General features: G+C 43.4%; 1 protein-coding gene across 1 annotated transcript in view; it reads left to right on the forward strand.

Moving 5' to 3' along the window:
- Nucleotides 1–20,710, forward strand: part of NR3C1 (nuclear receptor subfamily 3 group C member 1) — a 61,162-nt gene that overhangs the window by 19,154 nt on the left and 21,298 nt on the right. Inside the window, exon 3 of the mRNA XM_027682609.1 lies at nt 20,089–20,252. Coding sequence (XP_027538410.1) covers nt 20,089–20,252 — 164 coding nt within the window. The remainder of the gene's footprint in view (nt 1–20,088; nt 20,253–20,710) is intronic.

Below are 20,710 nucleotides of genomic sequence, written 5' to 3' on the forward strand. Positions count from 1 at the left end.
TCTTCCCAATATCCCATCTAACCCTTCCCTCTGGCAGTTTAAAGCCTATCCCTTTTGTCCTGTCACTCTATGCCCACGTTAAAAAGGAAAGTGGCTTTTGTCTCCTTCCACATTACCTTTTGCCACTCCAGATTTCAGCTTTCAGGCCAGTTGGTGTAAATTTTGTAATTGCCTTTGGTAAATAAGCAGTGTCTGGGTTTGCATTTGACGGGACAGGCATGATGGAATTGACTTGCTGAAGCCTTTTCACCAATAAAAGCTCCTTCTTCCCATCCTAGAGATGCTTGTTTCCATTATATCACCAGCTGTGATTATATCACTTACTACATGCAAGTAAACTGTACATTCTTCATTACAAAACTTCTATTTAATTAGATTAAAAGGCACATATAGAAGGGCCATATTTAGTATTTTTTAGAGAAGTAACAGGCCAGTGGTGTCTCAGTGTAGACATGCAAATTTAAGACAAACACTTTGAGTCACGAGTTTGAAGACCGTTGGTCAGTCCCAGCCTGTGGGACAAGATTAGGGTGTCTGGTTATGAGAGATGGTCGAGGATCAAGTCTTCTCATTAACAAACTTCGATTTTTGTAACTGTCCATCTAAAGCAAGAAGGGATCTCAGCCGCTGTATCCGGCCAGCTCCTTATCACCTCTCCCCCAGTTTGGTTCCAGCTGGAATCACGGGAGCACGATTAGCACTTGCCGATGGGCATCACATGCAGGTGCAAATCCAACCCAGCTGCTCTGGGCATGAGGGACAGAGCAAGGATCAAACACCTTCTCACTGTCTCTGAACATCTGCGATGCCTTTTAGGCTGATTATCAGAATATCCATGTGCTGGCAGTGGTTTTTGGAATCTGTGGTGGTTTTATGCAGTAACTGCGTTTGGCTCGGCCTGCCGAGGTGGGGGTGCTGGTGACAGCAGCCCATGCTGTCAGTCACCGTGGTCCTTCCACAGCTGCTTTCTCCCAAAAGAGCCCTTAGACACTCCCCCAGTGCCTGAGGTCAGCGAGGGGTGCAGGCCCCAAAGTTTCATCTGCTTTATACAAGTAGAAGCAAGGAGGAGCTGCTTGGAAAAGCCACTGCTTCTCGGTTTGGGAAGAACAGAGGCACTTCCCAAAGCCATCCTGAGGCTTCAGCTCGTATTGGCACATGGCAGGTGCCATCCAGTGAAGCCAGGACCTGGGCACCAGGACTGCAACTCCCAAACTTCCTGTGCAGTAAAACTGACGTGACAGTGTTCTGTGTACAGTATAACACTTTGCTTTCAGCTTTTGGAATATTTACCAGCACCCGTTAGTGGGTCTTTTTCTCTTGAATCATAAGATTAAACCTGGTCTTAAATAAGGTAACAAATGTCTGTGACATGTCTCTGTTTCAGGTTTGAATGTGCTCTGTACTTGTGCTTGCTCAAGGAGCACAGAGCCCTGAAAGCTGGAGTTTTTAATGGGGAGCATGTGCATAGCAGCATTATTTCTCATAATAGTACAATTGCTGCTTGTATCTAAATGCTTTTGCTTATTTGATACGTAAGAATTTTAATTTTACATGAAATTTTTAATATCATTTTTTAAATAAAAGCTGTACCAAATCAGAAGCGGCTGTAATAGACATCAGCGGGGAATACTTTTATCATTGTCTGCTTTGTTCTTCTTTCCTCTCTGAACAGAAAACTTGGTTCTTTTTTGGATTCATGGATGCTCTCTGGAGTTATCAGTGGTTAGTCAACAAGTAAACACGTACTGTACGCGGGCTGGCGGCCAGCTGGCCCCGTCCCCCTGCAGCTCGGGACTTGCGCTCAGCCCCAAAGAATGCCTGTTTGCTTGGTCATTTCCTTTCCTTTCAAATACAAAAAATAAAACTTTTTTTCCTCCAATTAAATTGCTTTCCTGGCCTAAATATTAAAATCAAGGAAAGAGCCACTTAGATATTGGGGCTTGGGCAATTTGGAAGGAAGCCTTTGAGTTTGCTTAGAAGCCTTCGTGAAGCAGTTGTGCAGATGTCGGGCTGGGAAGTGACTGGGTTTGAAATTCATCTTTTTCTCATCTTTTCTTTGTGGAGCAGTTTAACACTGATCTTCTCTCCCTAGTTGAGGCCTGCATTGTTTGTGGGAGGTGTTGGGACACACACAGCCCTCGATGGCCAATCCCCTGCCCCTTGGCCAACTCGGGCACAGCTCCTGACCACAGGCTGTCTGTGTTCCTGACCCTGAACTTACTCTGCTTGGAAAATCACCTTTCACAAGAATATTTTCTGCATGTTTTGAACTGCAAGGTGCAGAAGACAGCTCAGAATGTTACATGAAGCTCTCTGGTAACACGAAATTACTAGGACACACCTGGCCACAGTAACCTGGCATTTTGCACTGCTGTGACTACTTTTCTTCCAATATTTGAATGATCAAATTTCTATAATGTTGAGTTGAAAATATCTGTGCTGTAAGCTGGAGAATAATTAGACTGAATGCGTGTCTGTAATTGATCTCTTTGCCGGTGTAATTATACTGAAGATCTGCCAGGAAATCTGCTTCCTTTCCTGCATCTCTTTCCTTCCCCCCTCAAAACATGCTCACAAACTCCAAAACAAAATCCTTCTGCTGAGAAAGCCTCAGCACGTGGATTGAGGGTCATGGTTGTGGCTCCATTCTTTGACCAGAGAGGGATTTTTTCAAGGGCACCAACACAATGTGTGTATTATTCCTTCCAGCTTGTGGATTCTTCAGTCTGGGATAATGTATGGGCAGGTTTGGAATGGGCTGCCCAGGAAGGTGGAGTCACCATCCCTAGAGGTGTTCAGGGAACGACTGTACACGGCACAGAGTGCTCTGATCTGGTTGATAAGGTGGTGATTGATCACAGGTTGTACTCAATAATCTGAGAGGTCTTTTCCAACCTCAGTGATTCTGTGAATCTGTTTTCTTGATGGCCTCATTTCGCCAAGTGCAACATATACCAAGAAATTTATCACTGAATGTTAATCTGCTTTTACAAGGAACTTTACAGTAATTGTTTCCTAAATAACACTCTTAGATACAATCTCTGTTCTTGGCCTGTAGTCTGAGGTCAAAAAGAAATCAGAGGGTGCCTTGGCAATGCAATTGAAACAGCAGCACAGGTATTCTTGGGGTTAATTTACTTCTTCTACAGAACAATATTTCCAGCTTAATTTGATCTGTTTAAAAGAAGACTCTTTGTTCATGTAATGCTGTTTTGCAATAGCAGTTGCACTTCTGGCAACTACTGGGCTGGTTTTGCCTCCTTGGTGGTGAAGGAGCTGCCTCTGCACCCTGCCAGTCGTGCTCAGTGTGACAATGGTGAGGGGGAAATTTTGGATATGAACACATGGATATGTCTTCTGAGCCTCTTGCAAGGCTTGAGAAAGTCTAAGGAAGAGACTCAACGTTCTGTATCTTGGGAAATCAAAGTAGTGGAGGTTTTTAGAAGATTGAAGACTGATGGTAGGAACCACCTTGTTTTCCAGCTGCCTCCAATAAGTGAAGTAAAATGCTTATTTTACACAGGAAGAGTGTGAGGGAGCTCTCCTTTAAAAAGTGTGTGAAAACTTTCTTTTCGTATTGTAATTCAGGATTGAATTTAAAGGCTATTTTGGAAGCAGTAAGGCTTAGTAGAAAGTTTTGAGTATTTTGAATGCTTTTCTCCATTATTAATTTTCCATTTGGAACACTTTAAAGCATATCAAGTCCATTTCCCATCTCCCTGATCGTGTTAAGATTACTTGGTGGTTTCTCTGATCTCAAGGCCTTGGTTTCTGTAAATGACAGCCCCTGTGATATTTATAAAACACTGTTTTTTACTTGGTGGTGTTATTAAAAAACGTTGAACAGAAAAAGTCAGTCCAAAAGAAATGAATTTGGTTATTTCTGACTTTGCAGTGCTCTCAGGTGGTTCTCGATGGGATCAGGAAGGAGCTGGTGCTGCAGCAGGAGAGCAGTAACAGTGGGTTTATTCCATGTCTTGAGAGGTTTGGGGGGGAGAAAACCGAAGCTGATCACGCTCATCACTGGCTGCAGTTAAGGCTGTAATTAGTCCTTTGCCAGGCTGTGCCATGTGCAAACCCTGTAGGGTTTCAGGCATCTGAACATGTTATATTCCCATAATACACAGAATATTTGGAAAATATGTGCCTGTATGTGTAGGATGTGTGCAGGTGGACACAGCCACAGGTACATCCCCCGTGGCTGCTGATTAACCTCTGACAGCCCATTAATGGTGTGCTCTGTCTTTCTGGAGCCAGGATTTCTCACCCGGTGTTAGCACTGAGCCATGGAATTTGTTTCCTCCTTCATCAAAGTCCTTAAAATATTTCAAGTTTGCTTTTAAAGCTTGAAAACACTACCAGGTCATGGTTTGAAGCTCAGCTTAATAATGAGATTTAGTAGGTAATTTCCTTTCAAATACTAAAATATTTTTTTCTCCAATTAAATTGCTTTCCTGGCCTAAATATTAAAATTAGGGAAAGAGCTCCTCAGATATTGGGTCTCGGGCAATTTGGAAGGAAGCTTTTGAGCTTGTCTTAGAAGCTTTCAAGAAACAGTCATGCAGATCACAGAATCCTGGAATCATTGAGGTTGGAAAAGACCTCCAGGACCATCAATTCTAACCTGTGCCTGATCCCCACCTTGCCACCCAGACCAGAGCACTGAGTGCCACGTCCAGTCATTCTTTGAACACCTCCAGGGATGGTGACTCCACCACCTCCCTGGGCAGCCCCTTCCAATGCCTGACTACCTTTTCCATGAAGAAATTCTTCCCGATATCCAACCTGAACCTCCCTTGGCACAGCTTGAGGCCGTTTTCTCTTGTCCTGTCCCTTGTTCCCTGGGAGCAGAGCCCGATCCCCACCTGGCTCCACCCTCCTGTCAGGGAGTTGTAATGAGCGAGGAGGTCCCCCCTGAGCCTCCTTTTTTTCAGGCTGAACACCTCACATACCAGGCTTGGAAGTAGCTGGGCTTGAAATCACCTTTGCTTTCTTTTTCTTTTCTTTGTGGAGCAGTTTAACACTATTTTCCAAGTCAGAAGTACTGCTTTTCTTCTTTTACCGTTCTGCTTGCGCATTTCTCAACCCAGAACAGATTTTCTGAGAAAAGAGAGATTCTCCTAATTGTCAGCCCTTAAGTGAAGCTAAAGGAAAAGTGCCAGATGCTGCAGGATTCATGATTAAAATTGCAAGAATAAGCAATCCAGGAAAACACTTATCATTGTTTCCTTGGAAAGGCGGGCCCGCTTATCTCCGGCGTTGACCTCACCCGCGCCGGCTGCAACCGAGATGAAGAACTACAGCCCTTTGGCTTGATTTGTTACTTCTTTATGGATTATTGCAGGGGACAAATGGCTTAAGTCGTGACTGTTCCAAGCTTTTTGAAGCACCACAGCTTCCAAAATGCAGAGAAGTAGCATAAATAATGGAAGTTGGTGGGTTTGTTACTGTTGTGTTGTCAGAAACAGTTATTGTATTTCTCTCATGGTGCTTGCTTGGGTTTTCTTCCGGAACCAGGGGGTCCTCAGTGTCCACAGCTTTAGAAGCCACTGGGAAGTGACAAGAGGGCACACCTTGGAGAATCAATTCTTAGGCTGCACATACAGAATAGGGGTTGACAGGAAAATCTATATTACAGACAGGAAAAGCTGTATTAATGATGATGTGTTCACAGTCAGGAATAAGAAAATATAAAACTTAAGACATTCCTTCCTATCAATTTAAGTATAATTTATATTCAGACCTTGGTTAATCACATCTAAATTCAGGTGTGCTGAGGTCTCAAACTCAAGAGCATAATTATCCAAAGTTTAGTTTTCTGCATGAAGCAGTGGGGAGGAGAAACAGTGTGGGATTGTTCTTTGCTGTTCAGTGTCTCTCTGTATTGCCTATGTAGTACCTCCTTTGGTTCCTGAAGTTGGGTGGAATTAATTTGGATGGTAAGTCTGACCCTCAATTTACATATACTTTTTCACATATATATTTATTATTCTTAGGATGCGTTAGTTCTCAGTTATTTTTATTTTTCCTTTTCTGTGATGGTGGTTAATTTGCTGATACTCCCAGTTGTATTTTAAAAATGGGTTGTTTGAGACACTGAAACATTACGACTGTGTCCATCCTGTATGATCCAGATATTGCTTTAACTCTTAACCTGGTTTGTCTCTCAGCCAGATCCTTTATTGCAGTGTCACGAGTAGCTTAGATGGAGGAGGCTTCCCCAGGCAAGGTGAAAAGGAGAAGCCCTATGGGGATGACTCCATAAAACCAAAGGGTTCCTTGTCTCCTGGGAAGGGCAGTGGGATGACTCCATAAAAATGAAGAGCTCCTTTCCTCATGGGAAGGGCCAGCACAGCAGAACCCCATCTCACACCCCAGTGGGTACCACCAGTGGTCCTGCAAATGCAACCACAAACCTGTGCCAGATGAATCCCTCTCCAAACACGTGTTTATCTGCAGGTTTAAGCAGAGCTTTCCCCACACAAAGAGTCAAGTGTGCAATCAGTTCTGGGTTTGTTCCCGTTGCAAACGTTGTGTTTGTCGGTGTGACCTTTGTTTAATGTTTCTCTGATGGAACATGTAAGTGACATAAGAGCAGTTAAGAAATAATCCGACAGATTTTAGTGCAGCCTGGAAATGCTGCAAGGCCTTGGTCATACAGTCTTTGTTGTTGATTGTACCTTACCAGGGATTGTTGAGAAGCTGGGCTGGGAGTGCAGTACTGGAGGAACCAGGCTGATTCTGTGTCCTCTGCTTTCAGACCCTTGTTTGTGTTGACATGTTTGGAATCTCACATGCTGCTTTGGTCTGAACTGCCGTTAGAATAAGGAATGATTAACCAGTTTCCCATTTCCTAAAGGTGTTTTGTTACTGGCTTAATTCCTCTGAAGCTTCACTAACCTTATTTGGAGTGAAAAGCTTGTTCCGTGTGTATGATTGTGCCTGTACGGGGTCTGCACCCTGGGAGCTTTCAGTGCTGCTTTGATTTGTTTCTGTGGTACTTGCTGCTGAAAAAAGTGATTTTAAAGCTGGGACTGAGGAAAATGAAGTGTACCACAGTGGGGTCTTCACAGTAATGTCTGATTGAAATGGATCTTTTTTGCTCCTTTGCTTTATGTTAATATTTTTAAAGGTAGGATTTGACTGATGGATGAATTGACTGATCATCTGACGAGTTGAAGGAATTGGCAGATAAACCTTCATTTTTTTATCTCCCTATCCCACATCTTTAGCTTTGCCAGACTTTGGCATGCTCTTTGCAGGTGCCCATAGCACTGTCTGTGCTTGAAACTCTTCGTAGCTTCAGCTCAAGAAACAGGTTTTCGTATCTTTATATTGTTTGATTTCATCAGTCGTGTGGAAAACTAATGCCACACGTGTTCTCTTATAGCCTGGAGCATAAGAGAACCCTAAACTGAACAGGAATGACTTTAAAACTTACAGGAGCTGTGGATGCAATATACTCTACATTGAGTAAATCCTGGCCAATGACCATAGTTAAAATGTTCTATTTGAGATACCGTGGCCTCTTCCACTGTGGCAAATCTGAGTGACCAAATTGTCAGTGAAAAATAATGGTGGATAGTGAGGGGTCGTAAAAGATCTGTCACGGCCATCAGGAGCTTTCTAAGAGCGCAGCTGGTTGTGATGGATATTGAAATTCACCAAAAGAAAAGAGAGTTTCTCAGCAGGGAAGTTTTTAATACTTTTCTGAAAGAATGATGGAATTCCCACTGTTTGACACTTGCAGTAAGTGCAGCCACAAAGACACAGAAGGTGCTCTGAGAGGAGAGGGATGGAGTGGAGGTGGGTGTGTAGGACCCGAGGATTGTCTGACTATTACTGTAGTGGGGGTTGTGTGAGAGAGGTAAACAGCCCATTAATGAAGTTTACAGATGGAGTTTAGTTGGGAGGGGTTTCCAGTGCTGCTCAGGAAGAGAAAATACACAAAGAGGCAGAGATGAACAATGTGGCCAGGAAATGGTGCGGGGTTCAGTGAGGAAGGAATACAGCTTCCTTCAGCTGACAGGGAGGGGGAGAGGAAGATGACGGAGGAAAATGGGTGAAATAATGTGAGAAACCCAAGAGAGAGAAAGAAGGCAAGAACTAGAAGTATCATGGGGAAAAAAAAACAAACCACAAAAAACCCCAAACCACCAAGGCAAGAATTGCTTGTAAAGTCCGGGCGTGTGCAACAGGAGGGATGTGGTGAAACATTTTTATAGTCTTTGAGTGTGTGACATGGTTGCCAAGTGGAAATAAAAGCAGGTAATAACCTACTATGTGTGCATGTTATAGCACAAATTGTATCTGTAATTGCTTAACAGTGTTGACAAAAGTAATTACAGCCCTCTACTAGATAATTCAATAAAGTTGACTTAAAAGTGCCATGGAAAATACATACAATATACACGTCATACAGGTCTGTGGTGTGCTATTCCTTGCTTGGCCTTCTGAGAATATTACACAAGTTTAGGTGTCTGATTTTGTGTCAATAAACAAACTCATGACATGCTTTTCTTTCTGTTCATGTGGGGAAGAGTGGTTTCATGTTTGTTCTTTGCATCCACTATGTCAGAGACCAGTTAAAATGAAGTGAAAGGGTGTTCTGAAGAATGTTAAAAGTGGTTATAAGAGTTTGGGAAATGCCTTTTAGACAGATTTGCTTGCTTTTAAGCTCTGTTGTGTACACACAGAGATCTGGACATGAAAGATAATATGCACTGAAAACTAAACGTGAATCATGAAGAAAAACCTTTTGGTAGCATTTGGGGGGAGGCTTTGACCTTTCCCTTGGGGGCCTGAGCCATCACGGTGCTTGGCTGTTGGCAAATTCCTGATTTTTAAGTCACCAGGAATTTTGAATTTTCTCCTTACCTTTCCTGCAAGTGTTCCTGTTCCCTCTCTTAGGAGGTAAAAAAGGAATCTACCCTTTCAAGTGATGTTACTGATGACTAAGTAGGGAACATAATCCGCATGAGTTGGTGCTGGACCTCAATTTGGGCCTTTGGTGCTGAGAACATATTGCAGTCGTCATCCTCTGTGACTAAGATCTCAAAATCGTCAGAAATATTTTTGTCTTCCAGCAAAGTACCCAAGATATGATGATTTTATTGGGTTTTGTTTATTTTTTGTGCTCTTGAAGGCTGTCATGAAAGCCGATTCCCTCCTCACTGGATTATTGTTGCAAAAGCCCAATCTCCCTTCCCATTGCACTGCTCTCATTAAAGCCAACTCAGGCTCATGTCTTTAGCTGCTCATGAGTTTGCTGAAAATAAGTGGATATAACGTTGAATTTCCCTCACAGGGGATCAAAGCATACTGAAAACACATCTAAAATTGGGGTAGAATGGAGTGGAAAAACAATGAGTCAAATTGAAACCAACAGGAATGAACACCACTATTCCCATTGGTGAATGCAGAGCGTCTGCGTGAGTTCATTTCAGGTCACATCCATGCGAAACACACCTGTGTTTTTAAAACATACACCAGTAGTATTTATGGGCATCTCTTCTCCCAAACAGAAGTCTATCTTCAGAACCAAAAGAGTAACTTCTGGGGTGTACATTTTTTCATTTTCAGTTTTAGGTTGAGCATTGGCTGAAGCGAATGACCAGTGTGCACATCCATCCAAAATTTAAAGAATTTAAGGAATTTTGACCATCCAAAATTTAAGGAGTATGTCACTGTTAAAAATACAATCCTCATTCACTCGTTCATTTATTTTGGAGGGGAAAAGGTTTGCTTCTCCTTCCTACAGACATTGGGAACATAACAGACATTTTTTACTGTGAGGTAGGTTTTGGGTTTTTAGCTGTCTCTGCTAAAAGCAAATGTCATTTAAGGAGAGTATTTTTTTTGCTTAAGAACATTGTTTAAACTCTGGTTTGGCCTCTTTCTTTTTTGGTTCACTGGCGTTTTTTGAGCTTCTGGACTCCTGTTCAAAGTTTAAAGAACAATAACCAGTCAAATGTAAAATAATGTCAATTGAATCAACCTATGACTCAACAGTCAACCGAGTCATCCTGGACCTGCACCAAATGGACTGAGGCCAAAACCTAAAATTGGCATGCATCCCTGTCCCTCTTCTCCATAGATCTCCACTGAAGCAGAGCCCAGGATGCAACGTGCTGGTTAATATTCCATAATAAACTGCTCCACATGTAAATGTATGTTTCTCATTGACAAAAACCATGAGGGCATGTTGTGCAAGGCTCACCTGGACGAACGAGGAAATGGGGTTTGTGCACCGAGGAATTCAGCAGCTTCAGTTTCTTCAGTATCAGTTCCTCTCTGAGCGGGGCTTCCTGGAACGGCTGGAGAAGGAATTAAGGAAGGAACATTCCTTTCTGCTTCTCTTGCCCTCTCTTCATCTTTCCTTTCTCCTCTTCTTCCTCCTCTTCAGAATTAAGGTTTTATTTCTACTCATTTATTTGTGTTTATTGAGTTGTATTGCTTTTAATTTCTTTCTTTATATTTAATTTTTGTTGTTGTTGTTGTACAGCGGGAGTTAGCTCTGCAGTGCTGCTAAAAGCACAAACTTGTGGGTAAGTCTGTGTGTACAAATTCATAAAAATCCACGTCTGGACCTCTGTTAGAGGGTTCTATTGGCAGCAGAAGAGTTTCAATTTTATTCTGTTCTTTCAGAATAGCAGAAATGAACTTTCTAGTTACCAGTCTAAATTTATTTATAGCTTTGTGACTATTTACTTGACTATGGAAGGATTATCCTGCAGATTTGGGGCTGTTCAGTGTGGCAAAGGTTCAAGGGAGACCGTGGAGCCCCTTCCAGTGCCTAAAGAGGCTCCAAGAGAGCTGGAGAGGGACTTTGGACAAGGACCTGGAGTGACAGGACAAGGGGGAATGGCTTCCAGCTGCCAGAGGGAAGGGTTAGATGGGATATTGGGAAGAAATTCTTCCCCATGAGGGTGCTGAGGCCCTCCACAGCTTGCCCAGAGAAACTGTGGCTGCCCCATCCCTGGCAATGTTCAAGGCCAGGTTGGACAGGGCTTTGAGCAACCTGGTGTAGTGGAAGGTGTCCCTGCCCATGGCAGGGGGTGGAATGAGATGATCTTTAAAGTCCTTTCCAACCCAAATCCTTCTGTGATTATATGATTCTATTGCAGTTTAGTTTAATCTTTTACTGCCTTTCTTTCAGTACCATTAATATTTTTCCATGTACGTTAGAATCAGCTTTCCAGATGTCTCTCCTCCTTTCCAGCAGCATCATTTTGGCAGCCTGCATACAGTCCTGTGATTGACACAAGCACTATACATGGCTCACACTGAGGTCATTAATGGAACAAGTCCTGTTAAATATTTTAAGTTCAGTTCCTCTGATACAACATTAATGTGTGTTGGAGTTAAGGGGTCAGATCCTTTTCCGATATATGCTGACTATGTAGGATGAGCCAAAATGCTGTGGCTGGTCTGAGCTCATGGGTCTGTTCTAATAACCACAGAATATCTCGGTGCAGGAGTTCTGCTGTTGCTGAATTCAGTGTGTTGGCATGTGGAATTAGTGTTAAAGGGCCTGTGTTAAGACAATAAAGTTTTGAAGGGTATATTGGCTCTTGGTTAGTTCAGAAAACTAAGAAACTGCTTCCAAGACAGTGTCATAAATGTAAAATGCACCTCTGGGGCTTCTGAGATCCAAAACAGAAATCACAGAATCATCGAGGTTGGAAAAGACCAATCACCACCTTGTCAACCAGACCAGAGCACTGAGTGCCACGTCCAGTTGTTCCTTGAACACCTCCAGGAACAGTGACTCCATCACCTCCCTAGGCAGCCCCTTCCAGTGCCTGACAACCCTTTCCATGAAGAAATTCCTCCTGATGTCCAACCTAAACCTCCCCTGGCACAGCTCGAGGCCGTTTTCTCTTGTCCTGTCCCTTGTTCCCTGGGAGCAGAGCCCAACCCCCGCCTGGCTCCCTCCTCCTGTCAGGGAGTTGTTGAGAGTGAGAAGGTCCACCCTGAGCATCCTTTTCTCCAGGCTGAGCCCCCCCAGCTCCCTCAGCTGCTCCTCATTCTGCAGTCACAGACTGAGTGGACTGGAACTGTTTCGTGGGGTGCGCTTAAAATAAAATAAATTTGATTCTACTCAAGATTTTTGCACTTTATTCTACAGGGTGCATTAGTCTTCCAGCCATCCTAGTTCATGTGCACCTCAGTCTGTGAGCACCGAGTGTGTACCTGTGCATAGGGAGCAGGATGTGTCTGCAGGATTGAGTTCTTGAAGGGCCGGTTTTAGACGATTCACAGCCTGCCTGTAAATATGTATAGATCAAATGCATGTGTCATCCAGCAAAACATAAAGAATTTGAGAGACCAGGATGATTTTATTCCATATTCTCATGTAAAGTTTTTATTTAAGTATAAAGGTGCTGACTTCTGTCTGGCTCTATTTTTGCTTCCTCTTCATTTAAGGAAGCAAGGGTGCACAATGAAATTTTAAAAAAAAAGAAACAACACAAAGCTTTGGAAAAATATGCCTAAATTGATTCATATAGAAATGAATTCTACCCTTGAAGGTAAGACTTTTTGGCTGCTTTACTGGAGCACTGTAATAAATATAAAAGTTTAGAACACATAATTTAATTATCATATTCTGGCCATAAATGCTTTAGGTCTGTAGTACATTTGAAATCCCAAGAGTTCTGGCTGAGGTTGCAGCTGCAACATCAATTACCATTTATCCATTCCAAGAAAGCTTTGCCTGTGCCCTTGAAACCTTTACGTTCTGGAGAGTATCCAAACGGGAACAAGGCGTCGCGTCGCTCCGTTCGTGCTCCGTTCTCCTCCCGAGCAGCTCCAAGATGGGAGCGGACGCCATTTCATGGTGGGTCCTCGGTGCCGATGGCTCTGGAGCTGCCAGCGGCTCCTCTGAGCCCGCCTGGCGCTGCTGTGTTGGTTCCAGAGAGCTCTGAGTCACCTGTGTCTCCTCGGCAGGTTTGGGAATAGACGTCATGCAGGCTTGGAGAGAGATGGAAGCGCCCAGTGGCCCTGGGGAGCCCTGCTGTGTCCCACGGTGGGTTTGCTCCATGCACTGTGTTGGGAATCTCCACAAACTCCATTTCTGATTCTGTGCTGTTGGTACTTGCCGGTGCTCTCGCCATTTATTTTTATTTAATAGAGTATTGATTGATGAGAAATGAATTGGCAGTGCTCAGAATAGTCCCTGCAACCTCTGCTGACCAGGGCAGACACCAACTCCCTGGGAAACCTGTTCCCAACAACATGTGTTTGGCACTGAAGCACCACTAAACTAAGGGAATTGCTGTCTCTGCCTCTCCAGAGCGGCCAGTGGTGTCAGGCATTACATGTTGGGGTCTCTGTGTGTCCAGTGTTCCTGTCCTGGGAGTGTGTGTGTCCCTTCTCCAGCATCCCCAGCCTGATGTGATCACTGTGCTCCCGAGAGCTTCCCGAGAGCCCTTGGGAGTGGAGGCTTGGGCTCAGGACTGGCAAGGGGAAGGCAGGACTTCCTGTGCATTCAGAGCCTGTGTGTACTGGGTTTTCTAGTTAAATACCATTTAGTCATATACTTAAGGAGAGCAGAGCTTATGTTTGCAATACAGGTACTTAAGACCTCTGGATTGTACAGGGATTGAACCCCACCAGTGCCAAGGTGTGACTAGTTTGACAGGAAAGGTATTAATTTCAATTCGTTTTGTTTGCCAATAGTAAGTATTTTTATACATAAAATCCTACATAAAGGATAGATGTAAAGCCTTTCCTTTGTGTGAACTGAAGTCACTTTTTTGTCCTGAGCTCAGTGTGGATACTTTGGTCAAGGTCCTTGCTAGGATGTACCTGTGCTGTTGGAAACATAAGCAGAACCGTGTTGGTGTTTGAGGTGACTGTACAGAACCATGAGTCCTACAGCTTTAGTTGCATGAAGGGATGATAAAATGTGTGTTGTGCAGATGGAGGGTAATTCTGACACTTTACTGCTTTAGTAATGTCTCATATTTTAATTTCTTCTGTGAGTTAGAATCCCAGTACTTCATTGGCAGGATCATTTACCCTGATGGTGTCAGGAGGAGGCACAATAGTACCTGCCCCTCCAACTGCCCAACAGGTGCTTTTCTGCCTCGAGTTTCTGTCTCCAGCAACAAAGGAAATTTGTCCATGGCCTTCCAGAGTGACACATGCCTCATGTTGGCCTTATCTTGGCCGTGTCATAGACATGTTGCACAAGATGAGACCGTTAGTTCAAAATCTGGTTTCCTGGCTTATCGGGTTTTTTTAATACAGTGTTTATCTGGGTGTGTGATAAAGGAAACGGTGTTAATCGTCCTGGCTCTCAGAGCAGCTGGAAACCAGGCATGCTGGGGGGTTTTATTTACAGGCTTTGGTTAAATACTGTAATCCAGAGTAAATTTTTAATTTATTATGGCATCATTGAGGACATGCTTGTCATCGAGATCAGCACTCCTACCAAAGCAATCCAGGTCTCCATTTTAAATATGAAACAGGAGAGAAAACTGAAGAATAGATGGGTCCGTAAGGAAGTTGTTTGGAGGGTGGGTTTATGGGTGCTGAGTGCTGTCAGCCCCCCAAGATGCCTTGGCTCGGAGTTCATGACCACGTGTTTAATACCTCTGACAGTCCCTGTGTCCCCCCTCAGCGGCATCTGGCCATACTGGGGTCTGGCTCTGTGTCTGCAGAGCTCACAGGCAGCCTCGGAGGAAAACAGGGATTCCTACCAATTTTTAGTCTATTTAAACTGAAGTAAGAACGTTGCAAGAGACAGAAGAAACCAGTGGTTCAGCTTCTCAGCAAAACGAACTTTTGGAATTATTTTCAATTGGCAAACACACTTCTGTTTTAATAGTCATGACAAGTCTAGTGTCAACAGCCTGGGTTTAAAATTTTTCCTGCTTGAACTGAAAACTACTTTCCTGCCTAAGTGGGTATAAATAATAATTAATAGTTTCTCTAGTTAATGAAGAAATAAATAAGCAATTCAAAAAATGTAATCAGTTGGTGTCCGCAGCCGAGTGTTTACATTGTTCTCATTGCTGGAAGATAAGGAGGAGGCCCAGCTGGCAATGACATTGAAAATGGTTTCTTTACTCTTAGTTTGGTGATACCATTTGCACCGATAAGTAACTGCCTTTTAAGAGTATGTTCACTCCTGAGGTGAGTTGTGCTGCAGAGCCAGGACGTGCAGTGGGCTGTGTTTTGGGGTCTGGGTGTATCAGGAGTGAAGGAAACTCAGAGATTTGAAACACTAGATTAGAAATAGGAGTAAAATGAATAGCCCTATCAAAAGCCTAGTCAAAATAAATATAGTAAAATTCTGAGCTGTTTCTGCCCATCCTAGATATGCTGCATTCATTGCTTTCCTTGGAGGTGGCACTTGAGCATGAACAGTGTTTTCTTGCAGGTGTGTAGGAGCCAGTTGCAGTTGTGCTGGGTTTGTAATTTCTAACAGCACCAGGGTATATTTTAGTAGTCTGTAACTCTGAAAAAACATTCCATTATGCATTTTCCCTGAAGTTCTTTTTGTTAAGGGTGATGACTGCTAAGCTGACGGCTCCTCTTTGACTGGCAGCCTCCAGATTTCCTGAGCTGCTGCTGCTCCTACTCTGCAGCTTGCAGCCATTTTCCTTAAATGCAGACAGTTCTTAACCAAGTCCTCTTTCTGTTGCACATATGTAACTTGTTGTTGATGCTAATTTAATTCACATTTTTAAGAAGACTTTACCCTTCACCAGAACTGTGCTTGGGCAGGGCACATTTTGGGCAGAATGTGATCCAGGCTGATTATCCCAAGCTTTCATGTGGTGGTAAAAAGAGTTGCAGGTTCTAGACTGTAAATGACCAGTAATTTTGGTCTAGCTCACTAGAGTTGTTTTCCATACAATCATGGAATCCCAGAATGGTTTGGGATGGAAGGGACCTTAAAGCTTATCCTGTTTCACCCCCTGCCGTGATCAGGGACACGTTCCATTGAACCACGTTGCTCCAAGCCCCATCCAACCTGGCCTTGAACACTTCCAGGGATGGGGCAGCCACAGCTTCTCTGGGCAACCTGTGCCAGGGCCTCACCACCCTCACAGCGAAGAGTATCTTCCCAACATCTAATTTAAACCTAATCTTGAAACTTCAGTAGTTCTGTGACTTTCCTTTTAATAATGCAAAGTAGCAGGAAGGGAGTGTGGTGGTCCCTGTCCCTGCTGTCTTGGCTGTCACAGCCTGGCCAGGGACTGAGGTGCTGGAGTGACCGACTCGCCCGGCCCTGGGACTGTCCCATGCGGGAGGATGAGGGACCTGTGAGAATGGAGACCCCGAGACAGGAAAACCTCCCACCACCATAAACATTACCACACCCGGCTTTAGTGCAGTTTGACCCTTGAGCTGGGTTTGAAAGTCTCTGGTGAATGATTAACACCAAAATGGCTTTAGTTAAACAACTTGATTTCTGCAGAGCTCGTTACCGGGGCTGCATCTTCATTAAGGTTTTCCATTTTAACCACTTTGTTAAGGCTTTCCATTTTGCCCCCATATGTTTCCTTGACTGGAAATGATAACTACATCTATACAAATAAATAAAATCAGATTGTATATAAATAGTTTTGAAAGTAGGTGGGAATGGAACCTGCATCACAAATAACACCTTGCCTCTCAAAATAAAATTTCATCAAAGTTTTTGCAAATTTGGAACCCTTAAAATTGGGAGGATTTTCCCCTCTCTCATCTATCGCGCTTGACTTTTTTAAATTTAGGTAAGACTGATAATTTGGTAGGTTTTTGTTGCATTTAAAACCATTTCTGCAAATACTGCAAGGTAGCTTTTCTATTAGTATATTATCTCAGAGTGTAATTTCCCTGTCTTACCTCTTCCTTAGGAAGTGGTTGTTTGTCTTTTACTGCATATAACTTTATAAGTAAAATACTTGTATTAAACATTGCTCTAGTTAGTTGTGGCTCTTGCAGGAGCCCTTGTGCACTGTAATCCCTCCCGGTTGTGTTTTACAACCAGGGGCTGTTGGTGGCTGGCAGTTCTCCACATGGTTAGTAAATATTGCCCTTATCTGATACAGCCAGGCTGGGAAGATATGCCAGGAGCCCAGATTAGATTGCTGGCTACTGCTTTATTAATCAATGTAATCATTTATTTTTAGTTTTCTAAGTCATATCATCTGTTTTCTTTCTCATATTACATTTTCTTTGGTGCTGGTACAGAAAATGAGCCCTGTTTAAAAATTAAAGGTGATTGAAAAGTTTCATTGGAATATGTTTGGCACTGCCATGGTTTCCCTGACAGCTGATGAATGTTTCCTTTAAAATGCTTTTGTCAGAAATTTCAGAGGTATAAAGGGTTTTATTTTTGTATCTAAATTAGCTGTCTTCAAAATTATACCTAGAAAGATGTTTCCATCTTATTCTGCTTTTAATCACTTTAGTGAAGCAAAGTTTTCAAGTTATATATTCCTTATTTAAACTCATAGGCTCCCAGCCTATACTTCAACGCTTAGTCTGAGATTTTTATTCTAAGAAAAGGAGCTACTGGGCCTAAAACTTAAGAGAAAATAAGGCATCCTAGAGTAGCTCTTGACTGGCCAGTGATTACTGATTGTGGAAGGGAGGTTGTTTGGTTTTGAGGTAGGTGTTGGGGTTTTTTAGTTGGGATTTTTTGCATAGGACACTACAAAGTGAAGAAACAGTTCAGTTCCTTTTTCCAAATGGATCAGTAAGTGGTGGTGGTGGGGAAACACACGAAAGAAGCAAGTAATGTATGTATCACATGAGAGGAAGCAAACCTCCATCCTTACAGTGTTCATTCCTAGAGGTCTCTGCACTTGAGGAAGGCAGACGTGCTGGGTACAAATCAGGATGAGCGTGTAATTAAAGATGCATGTTTGTAAGGACATCAAATAGAGGGAACTGGGTTGAATTACATTCCACCATGGCTTGGATGCTGAGGGGCGGATTGTGCAACCGTAGGGTTTTATTATTTCTGTTCTTTAAAAGAAGACAAATTAATTGGAAAACCCAGCAACGGCATCCCATGGCTCATAAACAGGGATACAGTCCATCAGTGAGCTGACAGACATGCTGATGGTGGTTGTCAGCCTCTTGGTAGAGTAATAGAGGAGAAGTGCTGCAGCATTCCACAAATATTTTCTGAATGCAGAGGAGCAATGTGATAGATTTGAGCTCCATTCCAAGTTCTGGAAAGAAACATTCTTTCCTTTGGGAAAAGAGGGGCCTTTTTCTTCCCTTTTCCTCAAGGCTCACTCATTCTCCTGTATTCCCACTGCCAGCCTTTCCTGTTGAGGCCTTTGCACTACCCTTGTTCTGCTCTCTTCTCCCCACTGCTCTTCTAGGATATGGGAGCTGTTGCTGTGTCCCTGTCCAGTGCTTTGTTTTCTGCTCAGCCTTCTACTCTAACTGAGAGACAGCTCAGCTCCTCACCCAGCTCAGACACTGTTTTTTAGGGGGATCCACGTGTACCCTAGGTCTTTGCCTGCCCGTGCTCTCACAGTTTTTCCCCTAACCCAAGTAATTTTCACTTTTCTCTGCCCTCTGGTTCCATTTTTGTCAAAGCGAGGACTTCATTGACACATTTATTCTGGTTTGACTTTGATCCCTCTGTATTTGAGTGGGAGCATTCCTTTTCCTTGTCTTTTTATTGCCTAAATCCCTCTTGGAAAGAACAAACACAATGGCAAAGTCCTTTGAATTGCTAGATGGGGCATTTCTCAGGTACTGTGGGGATGGGACATGTGGACCTGTTCAAAACCAGAGCCTCCCAGGTGTTGAAATGTTCTAATTTGGGCTGGAATTTAAGGTTTGTGGGAATGTTTAAGATCTGTGGGGTTTTTGAAATGTGTGACCAAATCTGGTCAGACTTTCTTGAGGAGAGGAAAAGGAATTTTCCATGCAAAAGCTAGCCCACATACGAATGTTAAGCCCACACTGGGGAACGTGGATGGTCTGGAGAGTTTCCAAGGAAAGGCACCAAAGTCTTTACAAAAGTGTCATTTTTCTAGCTTCATCTGGAGAGTGGCTGGAACCCTGGGGAACAGGATTTTCTGTGAAAAGCATTTTAAGTGAAGCAGACGGTATAGAAATTGCATTTTAGGAGTTTAAAACTCTGTTGGAAATGACAGAATCACAGAATGGTTGGGGTTGGAAGGGACCTCTGGAGATCATCCAGACCAACAGCCCTGCCAAGGCAGGGTCACCTGGGGCAGGTAACACAGGAATGTGTCCGGGTGGGTTTGGAATGCCTCCAGAGAGGGAGACTCCACTTCTTCCCTGGGCAACTGTTCCAGTGCTTTGCCGCCCTCCATGGAAAGAAGTTCTTCCTCACCTTGAGGTGGATAAACTCAACGAGCTGGGCTTTACAGGAGGTGTGGGGCAGCCTCCGGCAGGCAGTGCTGTGGTTGGGGCTGCAGCTCAGTAAGATCAACCTCTGAACTCTGGCCCAGCACTGCTGGCTCAACCCTGAGGATTAGGAGCAGCTCCAGGGTGATTACGGTGGAATGTTTGTTGTTCTAACGGGGATTTATTTTTTTTCTTAACGAACTAACCCTTCGTTTGTAGCTGGGCTGTGTGTACATTGGAAAACCAGGCCCTGATGTTAGGAATGTATATATATTCTTCTCCTAAACTGCTGTGGTGAAGCGATCACTTGTTACCGTGAATATTTATCAGTATATGGCCCAACTTGCACAGCTTCTTGCATAACAGGATCCCAGTAGAAAACTCAGTGATGGTGCTGGAAGCGGAGCCCTTGTGCAGACTGCGGGGAATGTGACAGTAATGGAAACAATATGGAGTAAGAACGTGTTTTAAGAGTCAATTTTAAAGGCTGGGATAATTGTGCAAGAAACTTGGCTTCAGAAATGTGTAAGGGAAGGAATCTTGACCCAGCCAAATAGGCCATGAAAAATCCATACAGTTTTCCTTAGGTTTTACAGAATTTCTTGTTTAACTCACTCAGAGTCTGGTGCACTTTGTGTGCAGAACTGTCCCACTGGAGGGTGAGGACAAGCCATTTCTGCAGGTACCAATGTTGTGTTTGCCTCTATCCCATAGATCTTAATGAAGTACTTTTCTGCTTTGTTTCAGCCCTGGAATGAGATCAGATGTAAGCTCCTCTCCATCCACAACCTCAGCAACTACGGGACCACCTCCCAAGCTCTGTCTGGTGTGCTCCGACGAGGCCTCCGGGTGCCATTACGGTGTTCTGACGTGTGGCAGCTGCAAAGTGTTCTTCAAAAGGGCGGTGGAAGGTAGGCCATGCTTTGATGAGTTTGCTGTTAAAGATGTGAAATCCCTGCACGTATCATCCACGTTCAAACCATTAGATCACTGATCTTGTCATAGTAAATCACGTTGATAATGGTGCATTATCCGAAGCGTGGATTCCATTCACACTGATAAAATGCTCCCATTCACTCCATGTAAAAGGATTTATTGTTGTCTTGGCTTTTGTCTGTTTCATGTTCTTTCACTGTTGTTTTTGTTTATTTGTCCTGTTTTTATACAGATATTTGTCTGTGTGCCTTAAATTTGTAAAGTTTGTGATTTTTCATTTGAAGGTTAGCTGGTTTGTATAGAGAATTGTGCATAAAAACTTGGTAAATCTGTTGTGTGTGAGGTTGTGGTATTTTTGCAGTTTGTCTTGTAAGCACTGTTGGTTGAACTGCATCCATGTCCCGGTTTGAGTTGCAGGTATCTGGGTAACAGA

Source organism: Neopelma chrysocephalum, unplaced genomic scaffold (assembly GCF_003984885.1).
Source record: "Neopelma chrysocephalum unplaced genomic scaffold, ASM398488v2 Primary Assembly neopelma1_63, whole genome shotgun sequence".
NCBI lineage: Eukaryota > Metazoa > Chordata > Aves > Passeriformes > Pipridae > Neopelma > Neopelma chrysocephalum.